Source organism: Bombina bombina, chromosome 5, assembly GCF_027579735.1.
Source record: "Bombina bombina isolate aBomBom1 chromosome 5, aBomBom1.pri, whole genome shotgun sequence".
Classification (NCBI taxonomy): Eukaryota; Metazoa; Chordata; class Amphibia; order Anura; family Bombinatoridae; genus Bombina; species Bombina bombina.
In genome coordinates this window covers 1,066,166,811-1,066,190,995 of record NC_069503.1, presented here as the reverse complement: position 1 = coordinate 1,066,190,995, position 24,185 = coordinate 1,066,166,811, and the positions used below count along the sequence as shown (strand labels likewise).

The 24,185-nt window shown below is 36.8% G+C and overlaps 1 protein-coding gene across 1 annotated transcript in view; it reads left to right on the top strand.

The window, feature by feature from the left end:
- Positions 1-24,185, top strand: part of LOC128661719 (transient receptor potential cation channel subfamily V member 6) — a 286,517-nt gene that overhangs the window by 162,352 nt on the left and 99,980 nt on the right. Inside the window, exons 15-16 of the mRNA XM_053715942.1 lie at positions 5,244-5,362; positions 16,809-17,007. Of these exons, the coding sequence (XP_053571917.1) occupies positions 5,244-5,362; positions 16,809-17,007 (318 nt within the window). The remainder of the gene's footprint in view (positions 1-5,243; positions 5,363-16,808; positions 17,008-24,185) is intronic.

The following is a 24,185-nucleotide window of genomic DNA, read 5'->3' as shown; positions in this document are numbered from 1 at the left end:
ACCGTGTGGTCTCTTCCTTGACCTAGAAGTTAAAAGATTTCTTTTTTTCCTTTAGGGGCCCTTTGACATAATACAGATTTTTTCGCAAAGCGTATAGGGATGGAAGTTTCCAAGCAAGATTAGAGTTAATCCTTCAAGAGTAGGAAATTAAGTAATTTCAGACATGAAGTGTTAATAGCGTGTAAGGAGCTGTTCAAGTTAAGGCAAACCCCCTCTTCGCCCCCCCTGCTTTTCTTCTTTACTTTGTTCCTCTTCTTTAATTAATGGTATCCCAATTATTAGAGAACCGGAATATTGGTGGGGCTAAAAAGTTAATGATATTGGACAATCCCAGTATGCTGGGTTGCTGGTGTCTTCACTGGGGTAGATGGATTAGTACAGCTGGAAGCCCAAGGTCCCTTACCGTAGCTAAAGGGGTATGTTATAGCTTAATTAGGCAATCCCTCCCCAGACTCATTGACCAGCAAACTGACTGTGCAAGCATAGAAATAAGAGAAAGTGCCGATCTCACCTAGATCACTTCCAGAGATGGAGTCTGCTGACGAAGAAAACACAGCCAAATCCTGGCTGCGGCCGAACAACATCGGCATAAGTTGAAGAATAAAGACTTTGGCGTGGAATTCCACTTGCTTACAGTGCTCAGCTGGGGGTAGCTCCTGAAGTCAGTGGTGGGAAGGAGAGGATGAAATGCCTCGTGCTGCTACTGGGGCGGCATGGGGTCTCCACGGTGCGTCGATAGGGCCTCACTGCCGTTTCCCCCTTTGGTGTTGCCCTCCGCCGTCTACCTTCGCAGAACTAATGGAGAGGCTCAGGGGCGTGCTAAGGGTGCTGTCATGCCCGGCCTGAGGGATTCGAGACAAGGGCTGAAGCGTGGCGTACAGTCTCTCCACCACGGGAGAGTCAGAGCACTGCATCAGCATGACGTGACGCTAACCGGAATGCTCCTCCAGACTTTACTCAGGGAACTTAATTTTGTTAACAACCTATTGACATAATATCGATAGCGACATAAACTTAGAGCATTTATAGACATTATATATGCGGGAATAATTGCACAGACAAGTTATTATTACTCTGATTTCTGCTATCTTTATTTGTTTTTAATCTTTTGAGTGTGGATCATATTTTATTATTTTAGCAATTGTAATTCATTAAAGGTTACATTTTAACACTTTTTTTCCATGCTACTACCTATAATAATTTACACCTAGATTTAGAGTTTTGCGGCCAAAGGGGTGCGTTAGCTACGCGGCTTTTTTTTCTAGCGCTGCTTCTAAACAACGCTGGTATTTAGAGTTCTCTGAAGGGCTGCGTTAGGCTCCAAAAAGGGAGCGTACAGGCATATTTACCGCCACTTCAACTCTCAATACCACCGTTGCTTACGGTAGCGGCTAGCTGGAAAAACATGCTCGTGCACGATTCCCCCATAGGAAACAATGGGGCAGTTTGGGCTAAAAAAAAAACCTAACACCTGCAAAAAAGCAGCGTTCAGCTCCTAACGCAGCCCCATTGTTTCCTATGGGGAAACACTTTCTAAGTCTGCACCTAACACCCTAACATGAACCCCAAGTCTAAACAACCCTAACCTTACACTTATTAACCCCTAATATGCCGCCCCCGCTATCGCTGACACCTGCATTATATTATTAACCCCTAATCTGCCGCTCCGTACACCGCCGCAACCTACATAATACCTATGTACCCCTAATATGCTGTCCCTAACATCGCCGACACCTACATAATATTTATTAACCACTAATCTGCCCCCCCAACATCGCCGCTACCTTACCTACACTTATTAACCCCTAATCTGCCGACCGGACCTCGCCACTACTCTAATATATGTATTAACCCCTAAAGCTAAGTCTAACCCTAACACCCCCCAAAATTAAATATAATTTTAATCTAACAAAATAAATTAAATATTATTAACTAAAGTCTTCCTATTTAAAGCTAAATACTTACCTGTAAAATAAACCCTAATATAGCTACAATATAACGAATAATTATATTGTAGCTATTTTAGGATTTATATTTATTTTACAGGCAACTTTGTATTTATTTTAACTAGGTACAATAGCTATTAAATAGTTATTTACTATTTAATAGCTACCTAGTTAAAATAATTACAAAATTACCTGTAAAATAAATCCTAACATAAGTTACAATTAAACCTAACACTACACTATCAATAAATAAATTAAATCAATTAACTACAAGTACCTACAATTACCTACAATTAAATAAACTAAACTAAATTACAAAAAAAAACAAACACTAAATTACAAAAAATAAAAAAAGATTACAAGAATTTTAAGCTAATTACACCTACTCTAAGCCCCCCTAATAAAATAAAAAATCAGATTGAGCTTGCATTCTATTGGCTGTTCCGATCAGCCAATAGAATGCGAGCTCAATCTGATTGGCTGATTGGATCAGCCAATCCGATTGAACTTGAATCTGATTGGCTGATTCAATCAGCCAATCAGATTTTTCCTACCTTAATTCCGATTGGCTGATAGAATCCTATCAGCCAATCGGAATTTGAGGGACGCCATCTTGGATGACGTCATTTAAAGGAACCTTCATTTGGCGAGTAGGCGTCGTGGAAGAAGGATGGATCCGCGTTGGCTGGAAGAAGATGGCTCCGCTCCAGATGGATGAAGATAGAAGATGCCGCTTGGATGAAGATATCTACCGGTCCGGATGTCCTCTTCTGCCCGGATAGGATGAAGACTTCGGCTGGGTGAACACGACTCAAGGTAGGGAGATCTTCAGGGGGGTAGTGTTAGGTTTATTTAAGGGGGGTTTGGGTTAGAGTAGGGGTATGTGGGTGGTGGGTTGTAATGTTGGGTGGTGGTATTGTGTTTTTTTTTACAGAAAAAAGAGCTGATTTCTTTGGGGCATGCCCCGCAAAAAGCCCTTTTAAGGGCTGGTAATAGAGCTGTTAACTTTTTTAATTTAGATTAGGGTAGGGAAATTTTTTTATTTTGGGGGGATTTGTTATTTTATTAGGGGGCTTAGAGTAGGTGTAATTAGCTTAAAATTCTTCTAATCTTTTTTTATTTTTTGTAATTTAGTGTTTTTTTTTTTTGTAATTTAGTTTAGTTTATTCAATTGTAGGTAATTGTAGTTAATTGATTTAATTTATTTATTGATAGTGTAGTGTTAGGTTTAATTGTAACTTAGGTTAGGATTTATTTTACAGGTAATTTTGTAATTATTTTAACTAGGTAGCTATTAAATAATAAATAACTATTTAATAGCTATTGTACCTAGTTTAAATAAATACAAAGTTGCCTGTAAAATAAATATAAATCCTAAAATAGCTACAATATAATTATTCGTTAATTTGTAGCTATATTAGGGTTTATTTTACAGGTAAGTATTTAGCTTTAAATATGAAGACTTTAGTTAATAACATTTAATTTATTTTGTTAGATTAAAATTATATTTAACTTAGGGGGGTGTTAGGGTTAGACTTAGCTTTAGGGGTTAATACATTGGTAAGGTAGCAGCGACGTTGGGGGGGCAGATTAGGGGTTAATAAATATTATGTAGGTGTCGGCGATGTTAGGGACAGCAGATTAGGGGTACATAGGTATAATGTAGGTTGCGGCGGTGTACAGAGCGGCAGATTAGGGGTTAATAATATAATGCAGGGGTCAGCGATAGCGGGGGCAGCATATTAGGGGTTAATAAGTGTAAGGTTAGGGGTGTTTAGACTCGTGGTTCATGTTAGGGTGTTAGGTGCAGACTTAGAAAGTGTTTCCCCATAGGAAACAATGGGGCTGCGTTAGGAGCTGAACGCTGCTTTTTTGCAGGTGTTAGGTTTTTTTTCAGCCCAAACTGCCCCATTGTTTCCTATGGGGGAATCATGCACGAGCATGTTTTTCCAGCTAGCCGCTACCGTAAGCAACGGTGGTATTGAGAGTTTAAGTGGCGGTAAATATGCCTGTACGCTCCCTTTTTGGAGCCTAACACAGCCCTTCAGAGAACTCTAAATACCAGCGTTGTTTAGAAGCAGCGCTAGAAAAAAAAGACGCATAGCTAACGCACCCCTTTAGCTGCAAAACTCTAAATCTAGGTGTTTAAGTTGTAACCTTCAACTAAGTATTTCTTAACTCCCACGATATCTGGTTTCTATTTTCCCAAAACGGCCCTGTTAACAACTGATAATGGCTGTCAATAACCAAAAACCAAATCGATAACCAAAAATAAAAAATACAACTGCTCTCCAGAGTGCTCATCCTCATTCTGCTTTTCCAGCTTTCTATCCTCTCTTGACAGTCTCCTCTTTTCTCTGTCACAACTGATAATATTTTAAAGATATTTTGTTTGTGTTTTTATACATTTAATTGATGGTGACAACATTTTCAGTATCGTTTTATTTGCCATGATTCAATTCTCATCAAAAAGGTGATCAATTTTGTTAAAGTATTTTACTTTTAAACATTATTCTCTACCTTTACAATGCTGTTAATTCCTTCAAAAGTGGTTAAACATATATTTAAAGTTGTACTCTTGAAACACCTCGCTCTGTTTCAGATAAGAACACACAACCAGATTAACCAGAGGTCTGACTTTAGAGCACAAATTGCTACCTCAAGCTTGCAGTAGCATTAACCAGCCACTCATAATGGCTGGTTATTTAAGTGTGCCCGTAAATTGGCAAATTTTCCTAATCTGTTTATTAAAGGGACACTGAAACCAAATTTTTTATTTTGTGATTCAGATAGAGCATGCAATTTTAAGCAACTTTCTAATTAACTCCTATTATCAAATTTTCTTTATTCTCTTGGTATTTTTATTTGAAAAAGCAAGAATGTAAGTTTAGATGCTGACCCATTTTGGTAAACAACCTGGGTTGTCTTTTCTGATTGGACAGCACCAATAAAAAAGTGCTGCCCATGGTTCTGAATCAAAACTTTGCTGGCTCCTTAGCTTCTTTTTTAAATAAAGATAGCAAGCAAATGAAGAAAAATTGATAATAGAAGTAAATTCGAAAGTTGCTTATATTTGCATGCTCTATCTGAATCATGAAAGAAAAAATGTGGGTTCAGTATCCCTTTAAGGAGTCATACATATTTGTCATCACTATATAGGCAGTTATATATATATATATATATATATATATATATATATATATATATATATATATATATATTTATGTAAAACTGGTCAAATATATTCATAAATATTTGGTAGCCATGTTTACGGCTGGTATATCTTTCTCTCTTTAGACTTCTGGGCCCATTCATTGTGATGCTTGGAAAAATTGTGGCTGATGTCCTTAAATTTCTATTTTTATATGGAGAATTTTACATTCCTTATGCCTGTGCGTTCTGGATCATTTTTGGAGGTAAGATTTCAGTATAAAGTAAGAAGGTGATCAGACGCTATCAGTTGGTAATTATTGTCATGTTAACAGCAACAGATGAGCTGTGTTCAATGTTGATGCAATTTTTATTGTTTATCCAAGAGCACTTTTTACATTATTGGTTTTGCAAAACAATGGTTTAATACTTAACAAATGCCAGTCCTGTTTGTTCTGATCATAATCCAAATTCTTGATAATTATACAACACGTTTTCAAAGCTATTTTCCAATTACTGGATTTCACAGCTAAAATGATTTGATAAACCCCCAGAAAACACTTTTCGACCATGTACCCCAATATTTAACATTGGTTTTGTGCATGCACAGAATACATATTACCTCCGCCATATTGAATGACATCGGAAAGTAACATCACCAGACAAATATAGATGCTACCTGCTCAAGTTAAAATAATAATAATAAGCATTTTTACACTAAAAACAATAAGCAAAATCAATAACACAACAAACACACATTGTACCCATAATGCCCCTGTTCAAATCCTGAAGACAGATGCACACATATCTTTACGGTTTTGGAACAATAACTGCTTTATTTTACACATCACCTATTAGCATCACTAAACAGTATTAAAAGGGATCGGTCAACATACAGGGGATATAATCACTAAACCCCCAAAATCATAATTTTATTTGTCATTAATCGTGTACATTTGAGGGTTGGATTACAAAATTAGGAGATTAACAATGCAGATAATGATATTGGGTTGTTTTCGGGTGGTAACATTTCTGAGTTTAAGGGGCATTAAGGGTCAAAGCATTTCTGTAGGGAATGTGCGATCACTTACAGCCATTGGCACACCCCTAGCTAGGGGTATAGAAGGTAGTTAGCTAGCTAGGAAACTCTCAAGGTCACCTACTGCATGTCCGGAGGCATAGAGTCATGGTGGGAGGGGGGTAGACCTGAGGGTATAACACAATAGTTAGTGCAATAATAACATTGACCCAGGCATATATATTTGTAATTTAGTGCATAAAGCGATGGTAACAATAACAGTCAACAGATATCTTAATAACATCAGGGATCTGAGTCCCAAGTCCTTATGAACTTAAGTAAACATGGTAGAGAGTGCAGGGCTCGGGGCCTAAGGGCTCCCCCAGTAATCAGGGGAGAACATTGCAAAGGATACTATGGAAGAGAGGCAATCTTCCTGGATGTGTCATCGCGGCACACAAGTCTGTGTAAAGTGACTGGGGCCAAAGCATTTCTGGATTGGGATTACTGAAAAAATACAATACTGGTTTATGTTTAGAAATTGTTGTATACTGAGAGTAAGTGCAAGATTGTAACAATTCCTTAAAGGGACATAAAACCCACATTTTTTTCTTTCATGATTCAGATAGAACATACAATGTTAAACAACTTTCCAATGTACTTTTATTATAACATTTTCTTTGTTCCTCCTTTGTTGAAAATCAGGAAGGTAAGTTCAGGAGTAGCAGCAGTTTTGCAACAATGTTATGCATTTGCAAGAGCACTAGATGGCAGCATTATTTCCTGTCATGTAAAGCTCCAGAAATGTGCACACTGCCTATTCAGATATTTCTTCAACAAAGAATAACATGAGAATGAAGCAAATTTAATAATAGAAATAAAATTTAAACTTTTTTTTAAATTGTATTCTCTATCTGAAAAATGAAAGACAAAAATTGGGGTTCATGTTCCTTTAATGGGTAATTGGGAATACATTTTATTTATTTTAAATCAAATTTGCATTGAATTTTCAAATTGAACTGATGTCACAACAAACAAGTTATAGAGCAGATATAAAAATACATACAGAGAGCAAGGATGACATATTAACTAAACCAGAAAAAATACTGTTAAATTAGAATGGAAAGTCTATACATAATATAAATACTGAATAAACAACATAGATAAGCAGGAGATAAAAAAACATAATGTTTGAGGTACTAAATAAAACAAAACACTTGTATAGAAAACACTTTTACCTCTGAGATTCCCTGTTCTTAGAACTGAATAGGAAATGTTTAATTTGTATTTAATTATTAACAGTTCATGTAAATTGAATGTATTTACTAAAAAAAGTAAAAAGTTTGTCTTACTAAGGTTCCATCAAAATTGCCATTTGAAAATATTGTATATTTTTTTCTTAAAGGGTCAGTCTACTCCAGAATTTTTATTGTTTAAAAACATAATTTATGCTTACATGATAAATGTCATGATGGTGAGAGTCCACGATCCATTACTCCTGGGAATTACTCTTCCTTACCACTAGGAGGAGGTAAAGATTCCCAAAACCCCATAGCGCTATAAAACCCCTTCCACCACACAGTTACCACAGTCTAGCCAAGCAAAATGAGGTAGGAAAAAGGAATAAATACCATAAAAGGAGAAGGAAAAAAATGTGCTCAAGAAAAAAACAACACCAGAAAAACACAGTCTGGGGTCTTGTGGACTCTCACCACCATGAAAGAAATGAATTTATCAAGTAAGCATAAATTATGTTTTCTTTCACACAGGGGGTGAGAGCCCACTATCCATTTCTCCTGGAACTTATACCCAAGATAGGGAGTAAACAAGTAATAACATAAAGGGTGGGATTTAAAACAACCCCACAGAAAAGGCATACAACTATTTTTTAATGCACAAAAATAAATCAAGCTAACTGCCTGAAGGACCTTTCTATCAAAGGCTGCCTCAGAAGAGGCAAAAACATCAAAACGGTAGAATTTTAGTAAAAGTATGCAAAAAGACCAAGTAGCTGACTTGAAATTTTGATAAACTGAAGCCTCATTCTTGAAAGCCCTGGAAGTGGCCCTGACCTTGTCCAAACTATGAATACACACAAATACCTAGTTCCTTCTGTGCGAATAATGCTCAATCCTCAAAAATCTACTAGATCTCCTAACTAGTAGATCAAGTTTACAGACAATTTTACCAAGAGAGGATGGCGCTAAAAAAGCTATTCGTTCCCCAAAATAAACATATATGATAATACAATTGACTTGAAAAATAAAAATGATTTAATAATACAATTCAGCTTATAAAAATATGATTCATCCGTATTAAACATATAAGTGCACAATATAAAAAATATAAAATACTGGGATAATCTTATCCAATATAAATGTTAAAAAGTCTTTCCTTGATAAATGTAACGAATCTCTCCTTAAAGACTGAAAGAAAATCAGTATTATTGGCAGTCTTGTTATACACTGTATCAGTGTTTCAGCCAGTGGTTCCGTCTGCTGGATTATTGGCAAAACAGTAGTATTTGTTCTTATGGTGGTCAGAAAAAGGAGGTTCATTCCAAGTAACCTCAGTTTCTTTAGAATCGATCCGCGTTGAACTCTGTGTATTTAACACACAGAATTAATCCTTCAGCAGCTTCTACGCGTTTCAGCCCTTGGGCCTTTATCAAGAGCAAATCAAGCCAATAATACTGATTTTGTCTTTAAGGAGAGACTCATTACATTTATCAAGGAGAGACTTTTTAACATTTATAACGGATAAGATTATCCCAGTATTTTATATGTTTTATATTGTGCATTTTTATTTTTCAAGTCAATTGTATTATCATATATGTTTATTTTGGGGAACGAATAGCTTTTTTAGTGCCATCCTCTCTTGGTAAACTTGACCAAACTATGCAAAGATCTCTCTGAAGCATTCTTAGGATTAGGACACAACATCAATCACTGTGCTTATATTTTCTGGGGCACAAAAAGTCAAATTTAGTCCTTAAAACGGCCTCATCCTGATGAAAAATAAGATAAGGAGGATCACAGGAAAGAGGAGACAATTCTGCAACTCTTCTAGCCAAAGGGAATAAAACTTTCCACCTTATGCAAAAGATCATAGCTCCTCCTTTGTTCAGAACACTTCTTGCTCAGTTTGGAGGTCTAGTGCTAACTGGAACAAGTCTCTTAAGCCTGCGAAAACTAACACTAAGTTAAGACTCCATGGAGGAGAAATGGACTTAATTAAGGGTTTAATATTGGCCAAAGCATGAACAAAACCATGAATATCAGGAAGATGAGTAATCTTCCTATGACACAAAACCGAAAGAGCAGTAATCTGCCCCTTCAGAGAACTGGCAGATAAGCCCTTATCCAAACCATCCCGTAAGAACAGCAAAATCCTAAAAAAAATGCCAGGAAAAACCATGATCTATACCAGTGTTTTTCAACCAGTGTGCCGTGAGAGATCCTCAGGTGTGCCGCCGCAGACTGACAACAGGCTCATCAGGCATCATTTACAACCATGACATTGACATTCATTCACAGAAAATGATTATGATTGTTTGTGAATGAATGTCAATATGTCATGTATAGTTTGTAGGAGGCATGGCATGACAGCACAGTACAGTGTATATATATATATATATATATATATATATATATATATTGATATACTGTATACATATCCTGTATTAGGCTACTTGTGATTTTGTAAAATGGTGGTGTGCCACAGGATTTTTTAATGTAAAAAAGTGTGCCGCGGCAAAAAAAAAAGGTTGCAAATCACTGATCTATACACCGAGAAATAAAGGCCTTCCAAATCTTATGATAGATCTTCCTATTTACAGAATCAGAGAAACTTCTATGTCTAAGGACTAACCATTCAATTTCTATGACATCAAGTTTAGAGACTTGAGATCCGGATGAAAAAAATGGATCTTGAGACAGAAGGTCTGACTGTAAAGGAAGAAGCCAATGAGGGCAGTTGGACATCTGAACCAGATCTACCTACAAATTCCTGCGAGGCCAAGCTGGGGCAATCAGGATTACTGATGATTTCTCTAGGCTTATCTTGGAGATCACCCCAGGAAGAAGTACCACACGAGGAAACAGATAAGCAATCTGAAATGAGTAAGGAGCTACTAGAGCATCAGCAAACACTGCCTGAGTATCCCTTGACTTTGGGAAGTTTGTTGTTTAAATGAGAAGCAATCAGATCTACCTCATGGCTAGGGGACTGTGAGTTCCCCCCCTGATGGTTAACATAAGCCACTGTTGTGACATTGTCTGTTTGGAAATGTAGATAAGAGTCCCTTTTCATCAGAATCCAGGGGGTAGATTCATCATGGTGCGGACTGACTTGATCCGCTGTAGCGATCATGTCCGCCGCACATCGATAACTGCCGACAGTGTACGCTGTCTACATTTATCATTGAACAAGCAGTTCTGGTGAACTGCTTGTGCAATGACGCCCCCTGCAGATTTGTGGAGATCGGCCGCTAGCAGGGGGGTGTTGATCAACCTGATCATATTTGATCGTATGTGATCGGGCGGATTGATGTCCGCAGCCTCAGAGCAGGCGATAAGATGTACTGTCTTCTAAAGGGATAGTAGTACACTTAGCCAAAGTGGAAATAGCCCCATCAACATTAGGAACATTCTCCCACAATTCAACATTTGCAGCAGGTAAAGGGTAACTTAAACCTTGCAGAAGGATTAAAGGAATTACCTGGCTTAGATTGTTCCCTAGAAACTATGTCAGAAACAGCTTCAGGGATAGGAAAAACCTCAGGGAGCTTAGCAACTGTTTTAAAAGTTTGATATAAACAATTACAAGGCTTATCCTCAAAAACTTAGAATCTTTAACCCCAAAAAGAGAATTAATATGTTCAGTTTTAAATAAAAAAGAGCATGTATCAAGTTCAACATCAGAGGAGGACTCCTCATCATCTGAAGAAACTTCACCTTCTGAAGTAACAACAGTATCCCTGACTTCAGGGGACATATTACTAGTAGAAGGTAAAATTGGAACTGACCTTTTACACTTACTTGAAGGCGGGGCAGCAGCCAGCGCCTCAGAGATAGCAGATTTGATTACGTTTTTCACTTATGGATATACATCTTAAGCACACTCCTGTAAAGAAAGCCAGAAAAAAAAGCAAGGGGAATAAAATAGAGATTCTGTCCCAAGACCATCTATACTTTGAATTCTATGGTGTCAACATAATAACAATCATCTGGTCATTGGCATGTCTTAAAATTAGGTGAATACATATGCACAACAACACATTACTTTCTGGAAAGATTGGCAACTGTCTTGAATGTTTTCCACTTGTGAATAATCTTTCTCATTGTAGAATAATGGACTTTAAATTGTTTAAAGTCCATCACTGGCATTGTGTTAACACACACCTGAATGCTCCAGACCAGCAAAATGCTAAAACTTCAGCTTTTATAGAGGTGGTCACACTTGCTGATGATCAATTAATCAAGGGCATTTGATTAGCAGCACCTGGCCTCTTAATTTATATGAAAGCAGTAAGGCTGTACTTAGTTTTTCACACATGGCTTCTCCATTTTGTGTTGTTGTTCAAAGAGGTTGCACTTTTTTCCCCGCATGACTGTATAAGGGGCGTGTCTGAGCAATGCCAGCGAGCAGTGATGTCTCTCCCATAGGAAGTCAATGGGAGCGTGACATCACCACCCACAGCGCAACATCACCGCTCGTTTGCATTTAGCTGCAGAGGGGGGCCCTACACGGTGCAGACAGTGCACTCACTGCTAACTTCCCCTGAACACCTATAACAAAGTCATGCTTAACCTAGACTACCCCTGCTCCACCTTGCTACTGCACACCAACCATCAACACCTACGTCACAGCTAACCCACTTCCGCTGAACCACCCAGCTAACTCCCCCTTGACCGCCTACACCTACATCACGCCTAACCTACACACCCCTGGAATGTCCAGCTTTGTCCCTATTACCTCCTACACTGATGTAATGTCTAACCTACACCCAGCTAACTGCATACTTTAAAAAAATACAAAAAAAAAACACTATAATAAACTATACTATAAATAATAAACCTCCCCATTATAACTATGAAGCTATGTCACTAAAGTTGTAATCAATGTTTAAATAATGTATCACAGAGATGCGCTAAAACGCCGGCGGCCGACCGTCGACCCCGGAGGTCCTGCAAATTCCAGTCCCCCATTTCTCCTAGAAGGTAACATCCCCAAACAAGTGGTATCCCTAGGTGCCTCATCAAATTACCGTCAACATACTAAAGGGCGACTTGATCCCCTGCACACTATTTGATTTAAACACCTTTTAAGGAATAGCAGACCGGGCTCAATTCCGGTCCGGTGCTGAGTTCCAGGAGCCCGGCTATGCCAGCGAGGGGTACAATGTAGATTATTTAAAGTATTGTAGATATCTTAAACATAAATATATATTTTAAAATATATGTTTATGTTTAAAATAGCAAGCAACCATTAAAGGGACAGTTTACATCAATTTGTATATAACTGCATGTAATATACACTACTATAAACAATAATAGGCATAGATACTGATATAAAAATCTAGTATAAAACCGTTTAAAAACTTACTTAGAAGCTGCCAGTTTTGCTCTGTTTAAAATATTAGCTGGAACACCCACTGAAAGTAGCTGTATAGGAAAAAGAGCAGACACCCCCCTTCCTCTGCATATGAAAAGACCCTTAACACAAACAGGAGCAAGCTGAAGGAGGTATACATACATTAGGTATACATTAGTTTAGTTAAAACTTTGGGGCTTGGTTAGGAGTCTGAAAATCAGAGCAATGTTATTTAAAAATAAGCAAAACTTTACATTTAAAAAAACAAAAAAAAAACTGTATGGGCTATATAAATGGATGATCTACAAAATATTTATGCAACTAAACATCTAGTGTATTATGTCCCTTTAAGTCCCTTTTAAGATATCTACATTAATTTAAACAATATGCATTGCACATGACTATGCATATCATTTAAAAATTGACCCCTAAACCGCCATAACCTAAAACTAACTGTAGAAGCTAAGGCCCTACACATAAATATTCAATATTTAAAATAATGCATTATTATGTAGAATGCATAATGCTTAAATATTTGCATATAAATTAAAATGTACTTAATGTTGTTTATAATGTTAATTAAATTGTCTTTAATTAGAAATTATAAACACAAGTTATACATAATTTCATACCTGTTGTGTAAAAATATAATGTATTGCTACTGACTATGATAACATAAATAAATATTGAGATATATCTATGTTATCACTAATAAACACTGCAAACTAACATAAATACATTTTAATCTATATGCAATTCTTAAACCATTATGCAATATACTTGCATAACTTTTTAAATATTGAATATCAATGCAATGCTTGACTACATTGTATTTAAAATCTTTGAAATAAAATGCATGGTCATGAATAATGCATATTAGTTTAAGTATTGGATATATAAATTAAAATATAGATATTCCTGCTTGATGCATTTATTATTAAATAGCTATTTATGTTATAAAAGACAGTTGCATTATAATTATAGTATTACATAACTGAATGCCTGTTATGTATTAAAACAATTGTAATACTAATGCCCTTTGTAACATAAATATCAATTTTAAAATATATATTTATGTTTAAAAAAAAAACACAGCAGATTTTTTTTTTAAATAAATTCATATTAATGAATATACAATAGTCAATAGAATATGCATCATACATAAGAATGCATAATCTATTAAAAAAAATCTAGATAAATGCACTATTAACCCCTAAGATGCCCTAACCTAATCAACTGCCATACAGGTAGGAGGGGTGGTTAGGAGATTAAATCCTACTAAATACTAACTAACAATAATCACCTAATCAACCTGCCCACAGGTATGGGGGAGGTTAGTTGATTAAGGTCTAATAAATAGTAACCATCAATAATCACCTCTTCCGCTGCCTCCGCAATCTTAATCCACGACAGGGCCCTCTTCATCCAGGCTCCAGGCACCGGGGGCCCATCTTCAAAGCGGTGAAGGCGTACTTCAGTGACCTCTTCCGCTGCCTCCACTCTGCATCTTCTTTTCTTCGGCTCTCTTCGGCGAGCCCTCCTTTTCATTGGGTCGCTGCCGCACACTGAAATTCCAGAAGAGTGGAACTCTTATATATAAATTTGAATTTAAATTTAAAAGCCTTCTTGCTTTTGTCTGATTTAAATAAGCCAATAGGGATTGACGGATTTAAAATCAGGATTAAGTGGTACCCTTATATATTGGGGTTGCGTGCTTCCGGAATTTTAGTATGCGCCGGCGACCGCATGAAAAGGAGGGATCCCTTAAGAGAGACGAAGAAAAGAAGATGCAGAACGGAGGCCGTGGGCCCTTGGATCCAGGAGCCGGGATTAAGAGCCCCAACATTGGCTCAAGAGGAGCTGGAGTACCCAACAGTGAGTACCACTTTTGGCGTTAGGGCTTTTTTAAGGGGTGTTTTTTTTATTCTAAGAATAGGGTTTTTATTTTAACTTCTACTTTCTAGCCTAGGTTCTTTTTTAGTTAGATTTTGTTATTTTGGGGGAAAGGTGGTTACTTTAATGTAGATGGGGGTTTTGTAAAAAAAAATATTCCCCCCCCCAAAGAGCTGATCACTTTAACGCAATGCCCCACAAAAGGCTCTTTTAAGGGTTATTGTAATTTCTTTTAGTGTTAGAGTTTAGTTTTTTTTGTTTTGAATGTTTTTTATTTTATGGGCCATGTAGTTTTAGTTTTAGGTATAATGGTGAGTTTTTTATTTGGATACTAGAGTTTATTTTTCTTTTTTGTAACAGCTTTTTTTGTTTTATTGTAATCTAGTGGGGTTAGTTTAGAGGGGGGTATCTTAGATGGGGGTTAGGTGTTAAGTAGAGTAGGGTTAGATTTCATTTGGGGTAGTGGCAGTTTAGGTTTATTATATATATTTTTTTACTTAGACTTTTATTGTAACGTAGGGGGTTTAGTTTAAAGGGGGTTAGGTGATAGGTTAGTTTGTATTTGGGGTATGTGGAGGCATAGGGGTTAATAGTTAGATACTGGCTGTGGGTATGTGGTGACATGGGGTTAATAGTTAGATGCTTGCGGTGGGTATGTGGCGGCATAGGGGTTTAGAGTTAGAGACATAGGGGTTAATAATTAAATACTTGGAGGGGTATGTGGCGGCATAGGGGTTTATAGTTATAGACTTGCAGTAGGTATGTGGTGGCATAGGAGTTAACAGGATAGATACTTGCGGTGGGTATGTGGCGGTTTAGATCTTCATTAGTGTAGTGTCAGTTTGCGATTGTGGGGTACTTCGATTTAGGGGTTTTAGGATTAGCGGTTAGCCACACGGCTGTTATATTGAAAGCATCCCTTTACTATACATCACCAATATGATCGGCAATGCAGGGTGTTGTATATATCCAGTATCGCCAACCAATGCCATGCATAGTAAACGCCTCTCGGTGATGCCGCTATGTCGAGAGTATGGAATATTTAATCAGGCTCGCTCGACATAGCTACAAATCCCTTTGAATCTTTCGCTACCTCGTAGTACTTTAGATCATCGGGGCTTGAATGAGAAATTAATTATACTTACCAATAAATACTCATCTACCAGCCAAACAACCAGTAGAAAGTCAGTACTGAAACATATCAGCAGAGGTTACAGAATAGGAGTAAATTGTAGATCCACAGAAGGCAAATGACAAGTCCCTACAACCAATTATGGAGGGTCTTCAACAGATCTCCCATAAGGCAAAAAGTCATAAACTATTGTCCATATACATCCCTCTGACAAGCACTGTACTCTCAGGGGAAACCATGCCTCAATATAGACTGAGAACCCCTCTATCTGAAGAATCCAATGCACATCTTTATTCTTCAACCACCTCCAGAGAGGCAAAGACTGAAGTAACTGTGAGGTGGGAGGGGTTTTATAGAGCTCTTGAAGTTTAGGAAATGTTGCTTCCTTCTAGTGGTAAGGAAGAGTGATCCCCAGGAGTAATGCATCATGGATGCTCACCACCTGTAAGAAAGAAAGAAAGATGGATACTCCCTTTATTACCCATTCCTTAGTTTTGCTTATCACGGTTATATTAATATACTTTTTACCTCTGTGATTACCTTGTATCTAAGCCTCTGCAGAATGCCACCATATTTCAATCCTTTTGACAGGCTTGCATTTCAGCCAATCAGTACTAACTCATAAGTAACTCCACAAGAGTGAGCACAATGTTATCTATATGGCACACATGAACTAGCGCTGTCTAGCTGAGAACTGTCAAATGCACTGAGATAAGAGGCAGCCTTCAAGAGCTTAGAAATTAGCATATGAGTCAATCTAGGTTTAGCTGTCAACAAAGAATACAAAGAGTACAAAGCAATTTTAATAATAAAAGTAAATTGGAAACCTGTTTAAAATTGCATGCCCTATCTGAATCGTGAAAGTTTAATTTTGACTAGAGTGTCCCTTTAATTGTCTGTGCCATTCTAATGCATTTAAGCAGCAGATCTTTCAGTTGGAAAAGATGCCCAAAAATGTGTGTGTGCGTATATATATATATATATATATATATACACATACATAAATAAAAACTCACATTTACTTAATCTGTCATAATATTTTCTAATAATTTATATGTATTTTAAATATATATAGGGTATGTGGATAACATGAAGAGCGTACCCCAGATGATGTTTACCATTTTCCGGATGACCTTGGTTGACGACTATGCTTTTTCCGATATGTACAATGTTGACCCAGTCATGGCCTATATACTGTGTGGAACCTTCTTAGGAGTTTCTGCTATTCTCTGTGTTAACTTACTAATAGCACTGCTTGCAGACACATTTCAAAGGTAATGTATATGCATTCATTTTATGGAAAAATAAGGACAGTTTTACATATCTTTCTTACTTTATGAAACCATTGCCATTTTGTATGTAAAGGGACAATATCACTGGCACTAAAAGGGCATGTGAAGTGCCCATCGTCTTTTATAAACTGGAAATAAATTGTTACTTTTTATATCAATAAGTGTTAGTATAAGAAATTAAAACTGTGTAACAGAAATTAATTGAGATAGACAGTAACAATATTCATAAGGATGCAGCTGTCATGTTTAGTCATAATTCACCATTTTCTTTTGCAAATTTACACTTTTTGTAAGTGTAATATAGGCTACAGAAAGGAAAGGTTTAAAAACTGCTTAAATGGACATAAAATACCCTACACAATTACCAAGAAATGAAAATAAATGTGTTTTTAACATAATAAAATAGTATTTGCTTTATTTAAAATGCTGGCATACCCTATACTGGAAATCCCTTTAAAGACCTCAATTCAATAATTTCCCACCATATGATTTCCCACCACATGCCCACCACATGCATTACAGAGATTCCTGAGTAACTTGGAATGAACCTGCAGCCAATCAGAAGAATGTCGGCCAGATTACGAGTTTTGTGTTATGAGCGGCTCGGTAATAACTTGCAAGTTATTTCCTCCTCTCACCTTTAATAGTGCTGCCATTACAGGTTTGCAAAAACCCGGCGTTAACAGGCAATATGGCAGTGTTGAGCTCCATACTGCACACAAATACCAGTGCTGCTTTGAGCTGGTTTTACGTGCTCATGCACGATTTCCCCATAGACATCAATGGGGATAGCCAGCTAAAAAAAAAAAGCCTAACACCTGCAATAAAGGAGCGTAAAGCTCCGTAACGCAGCCCCATTGATTCCTATGGGGAAAGAAAGTTATGTTTATACCTAACACCCTAACATAAACCCCAAGTCTAAACACCCCTAATCTGCCGCCCCCAACATCGCCTCCATCTACATTACACTTATTAACCCCTAATCTGCCGCCCCCAACATCGCCGCCACCTACATTACACTAATTAACCTGTAATCTGCCACCCCCAGATTATGGGTTAATTAGTGTAATATCGGTGACTGCCCGCCTGGAGGACGACTTCTTGCCGCTTGGATGAAGACTTCTCCCGGCTTCATTGAGGACTTCTGCCCGCTTGGATGAAGACTTCTCCCGGCTTGATGAGGATGGATGCCCGGTCTTCAAAAACTGTAAGTGGATCTTCAGGGGTTAGTGTTAGGTTTTTTTAAGGGTTTATTGGGTGGGTTTTATTTTTAGATTAGGTATTTGGGCAAAGAAAAAAAACTAAATGCCCTTTTAAGGGCAATGCCCATACAAATGCCATTTTCAGGGCAATGAGGAGCTTAGGTTTTTTTAGTTAGGATTTTATTTGGGGGGTTTGGTTGTGTGGGTGGTGGGTTTTACTGTTGGGGGGGATGTTTGTATGTTTTTTTACAGGTAAAAGAGCTGATTTCTTTGGGGCAATGCCCAGCAAAAGGCCCTTTTAAAGGGACATTAAACACTAAATACACGCTAGATAGAATGATGCATTCAAAGAAAAGATTAGTCCATGACTAACATGTAGATGTATTTTTTAAAGTTTCATTAGTTGTTTAAAAAGTGACAAAATAAGTGTAAAGTGTTAGTGTCTATAAAACACTGGAAGCTGCCATGTTGTAACTTGTTTCACCTTCTCTGCTGTGGCCAATTAGGGACCGTTATAAATATGTCACTAGAGTGTGCAGCCAATGGTTGTGCTGGATTTAACAGTGTTCTGCACTTCCATTTCTAACAGGAACTGAAAAGCTCACAATTTCAGAATGGAATTACAGGCAAAGAGGACAAAATAAATAATGAATGTATATTGCAGAGTTGTTTTATATATACAATTTATCATTTTATATTACAAGTGTTTAATGTCCCTTTAAGGGCTATTGGCAGTTTAGTTTAGGCTAGGTTTTTTTTTTTTATTGGGGGGGGGGGGCTTTTTTTATTTTGATAGGGCTATTAGATTAGGTGTAATTAGTTTAAATATTTGATAATTTCTTTTTTATTTTGTGTAATTTAGTGTTTGTTTTTTTTGTAATTTAGGTAATTGTATTTCATTTTGGTAATTTATTTAATTGTAGGACAGGTTAGGTTTTATTTTACAGGTAAATTTATATTTATTTTTACTAGATAGTTAGTAAATAGTTAATAACTTTTTACTAACTAGTCTACCTAGTTAAAATAAATACAAACTTAGCTGTGAAATAAAAATAAAACCTAAGCTAGATACAATGTAACTATTAGTTATATTGTAGCTAGCTTAGGGTTTATTTTATAGGTAAGTATTTATTTTTAAATAGGAATAATGTAGTTAATTATAGTAATTTTATTTAGATTTATTTAAATTATATTTAAGTTAAGGGGGGTTAGGGTTAGACTTAGGTTTAGGGGTTAATAAATTTAGAATAGTGGCAGCGACGTTGGGGACATCAGATTAGGGGTTAATAAATATAATGTAGGTGGCGGCAATGTTAGGGGCGGCAGATTAGGGGTTAATAAATATAATGTAGGTGTAGGCGATGTTGGGGGCAGCAGATTAGGGATTAATAAGTATAATGTAGGTGGTGGCGGTGTCTGGAGCGGCAGATTAGGGGTTAATAAGTATAATGTAGGTGTCGGCGATGTCGGGGGTCGCTGATTAGGGGTTAATAAGTGTAAGATTAGGGGTGTTTAGACTCGGGGTTCATGTTAGGGTGTTAGGTGTAAACATAAAATGTGTTTCCCCATAGGAATCAATGGGGCTGCGTTACTAAGTTTTACGATGCTTTTACAATAACTATTAGTTATATTGTAGCTAGCTTAGGGTTTATTTTATAGGTAAGTATTTAGTTTTAAATAGGAATAATTTAGTTAATGATAGTAATTTTTATTTAGATTTTTATTTAGATTTATTTTAATTATATTAAAGTTAGGGGTGTTAGGGTTAGACTTAGGGTTAGGGTTTGGTTTAGGGGTTAATAACTTTAGTATAGTGGCGGAGGTGACATTGGGGGCGGCAGATTAGGGGTTAATAATATTTAACTAGTGTTTGCAATGCAGGAGTGTGGCGGTTTAGGGGTTAATATGTTTATTATAGTGGCGGCGATGTCCGGAGCGGCACATTAGGGGTTAATATTTTTATTATAGTGTTTGCGATGCGGGAGGGCCTCGGTTTAGGGGTTAATAGGTAGTTTATGGGTGTTAGTGTAATTTGTAACACTTTAGTTATGAGTTTTATGCTACAGCTTTGTAATGTAAAACCCATAACTACTGACTTTAGATGGCGGAACGAATCTTGTCAATATAAAGGGTGTTCCGCTCACTTTTTGGCCTCCCAGGCAAAACTCGTAATACCAGCGTTATGTTGAAGTCCCATTGAAAAAGGACTCTTTGAAAGGTGTGGTAGTTACATTGCGTTATGTACAAAAAAGGGTGCGGTACAGCTATTCTGACAAGACTTGTAATAGCAGCGGTAGTGAAAAAGCAGCGTTATGAGGCTTTTTCACTCATAACGCAAAACATGTAATCTAGCCGTGTATTAGTAAGAGAGCACATTTGGAGGGGCAAAGGGGTTGGGGGTGGGGGGGGAAACATAGGCGCTAATCTGCCGACCGGACATCGCCGCCACTATAATAAATGTATTAACTCCTAAACCGCCGCACTCCCGCCTTGCAAACACTAGTTAATTTTTATTAACCTCTAATCTGCCTGCCCTAACATCGCTGACACCTACTTACATTTATTAACCCCTAATCTGCCACCACCGTCGCCGCTACTATAATAAAGTTCTTAACCCTAAACCTAAGTCTAACCCTAACCCCCCCTAATTTAAATACATCTAAATAAAATAACTACAATTAAATAAATTATTCCTATTTAAAACTAAATACTTACCTGTAAAATAAACCATAAGATAGCTACAATATAATTAATAATTACATTGCAGCTATCTTATGATTTATTTTTATTTTACTGCCAACTTTGTATTTATTTTAACTAGGTACAATAGTTATTAAATAGTTATTAACTATTTAATAACTACCTAGCTAAAATAAGTACAAAATTACCTGTAAAATAAATCCTAACCTAACAATTACACCTAACACTACACTATCATTAAATAAATTACCTAAACTACCTACAATGAATTACAATTAAATACAATAAAGTAAATTACGAGAAAAAAACAAACACTAAATTACGCAAAAAAAAACCCTAAATTACAGAAAATAAAAAAAATTACAAGAAGTTTAAACTAATTACACCTAATCTAAGCCCCCTAATAAAATAAGAAAGCCCCCCAAAATAATAAAAAGCCCTACACTATACTAAATTACAAATAGCCCTTAAAAGGGCCTTTTGCGGGGCATTGCCCCAAAGTAATCAGCTCTTTTACCTGTAAAAAAAAAAGAATACAATACCCCCCCCAACATTACAACCCACCACCCACACACCCCTACTCTAAAACCCACCCAATCCCCCCTTAATAAAACCTAACACTACCCCATTAAAGATCACCCTACCTTGAGCCGTCTTCACCCAGCAGGGCACCAGTGGTCATCCGATGGGGCAGAAGAGGACATCCGGACCGGCAGAAGTCTTCATCCTATCCGGACAGAAGAGGACATCCGGACCGGGAGAAGGCTTCATCCAAGCGGCATCTTTTATCTTCATCCATCCGATGAGGAACGACTCCATCTTGAAGACCTCCGGCGCGGAACATCCTTCTAGGCTGACGAACTAACAACGAATGATGGTTCCTTTAAATGACGTCATCCAAGATGGCATCCCTCGAATTCCGATTGGCTGATAGGATTCTATCAGCCAATCGGAATTAAGGTAGGAAAAATCCAATTGGTTAATGCTATCAGCCAATCGGATTGGTAGTGTTAGGTTTTATTGGTAGTGTTAGGTTTTATTAAGGGGGGATTGGGTGGGTTTTAGAGTAGGGGTGTGTGGGTGGTGGGTTGTAATGTTGGGGGGGTATTCTTTTTTTTTTACAGGTAAAAGAGCTGATTACTTTGGGGCAATGCCCCGCAAAAGGCCCTTTTAAGGGCTATTTGTAATTTAGTATAAAGTAAGGCTTTTTATTATTTTGGGGGGCTTTTTTATTTTATTAGGGGGCTTAGATAAGGTGTAATTAGTTTAAACTTCTTGTAATTTTTTTTATTTTCTGTAATTTATTTATTTTATTTTTTTGTAATTTATTGTTTTTTTTTCCGTAATTTACTTTATTGTATTTAATTGTAATACATTGTAGGTAGTTTAGGTAATTTATTTAATGATAGTGTAGTGTTAGGTGTAATTGTAACTTAGGTTAGGATTTATTTTACAGGTAATTTTGTACTTATTTTAGCTAGGTAGTTATTAAATAGTTAATAACTATTTATAACTATTGTACCTAGTTAAAATAAATACAAAGTTGCCAGTAAAATAAAAATAAATCATAAAATAGCTGCAATGTAATTATTAATTATATTGTAGCTATCTTATGGTTTATTTTACAGGTAAGTATTTAGTTTTAAATAGGAATAATTTATTTAATTGTAGTTATTTTATTTAGATGTATTTAAATTATATTTAAATTAGGGGGGTGTTAGGGTTAGGGTTAGACTTAGGTTTAGGGGTTAAGAACTTTATTATAGTAGCGGTGACGTTGGTGGGGGCAGATTAGGGGTTAATAAATGTAAGTAGGTGTCGACGATGTTAGGGCAGGCAGATTAGAGGTTAAAAAAAATTAACTAGTATTTGCGAGGCAGGAGTGCGGCGGTTTAGGGGTTAATACATTTATTATAGTGGCGGCGATGTCCGATCGGCAGATTAGGGGTTAATAAGTGTAGTTAGGTTGCGGCGATGTTGGGGGCGGCAGATTAGGGGTTAATAAGTATAATGTAGGTGGTAGCGATGTTGGGGGCAGCAGATTAGGGGTTCATAAGTATAATGTAGGTGGTGGCGGTGTCCGGTCGGCAGATTAGGGGTTAAAAATATTTATTATAGTGTTTGCGATGTGGAGGGCCTCGGTTTAGGGGTTAATAGGTAGTTTATGGGTGTTAGTGTACTTGTTAGCACTTTAGTTAAGAGTTTTATGTTCCAGCGTTAGCCCATAAAACTCTTAACTACTGACTTTTAAAGTCTTGCCAGGAGAGGGTCTACCGCTCACTTCTTCCAAGATTGTAATACCGGCGTTAGGCAAATCCCATAGAAAAGATAGGATACGCAATTGACGTCAGGGGATTTGCGGTAGCCTTGAGTCGCGGAAGAAAAGTGAGCGGTAGACCTGTACCTGCCAAACTTGTAATACCAGTGTTAGATAAAAAGCAGTGTTAGGACCCCTTAAAACTCATAATCTCGCCGTTTTTTTGAAAAAAAAAAAGGCATCTAAGCTAAGGAGCCAGCCTCTATTTGGTTCAGACTCTGGACAGCATTTGTTTATTGGTGGGTGCATTCAGCAAGCACAACCCAGGTTGTGAACCAAAATGGGCCGGCTTCTAAGCTTACATTCTTGCTTTTCATTTAAAGATAGCAAGAGAATGAAGACAGTGATAATATGAGTAAATTAGAAAGTTGCTTAAAATTGCATTCTCTATCTGAATCATGTAAGAAAAAAATTTGGAATGAGCGTCCCTTTAAGGCCAGGTTGGGGACTATCAGATTGACTTTATTTTTTCTGTATCAGAGATATCAGTATTTTTGATGATGTGGGTTAGTTATTATGTTTCACGTTGTTACTCATAGATTCAGATCTAAATAGCACAGATCACAAGATATCAAGAGGTATTTAACACACATGCAGTATATTCTGCTAGACGTATCTAGTATACATCAAGTATATTAGAAATATCTTCACTTTTTATCATTAGATATTAAGGATAACATTAGTCATTATGAATGAATGAATGTAGAGTAGATAGGAGAGTCTGTCAGATCGATAATCAGCTTTTTTCACATTCCATTTTTCACTTTGCTGATAGTTTAAAAGTTCATCACTTTTAATATAACTAGATATGTATTTTTATCACATAGTCCACTGCCTATGAAGGGTTAGTCTTACTACACTTATATATCACAGTTCTTTTATAGATGCACATATTAGATAGTCAATTTTATATATTTTCATCGTCTTCTAGAGACACTTAT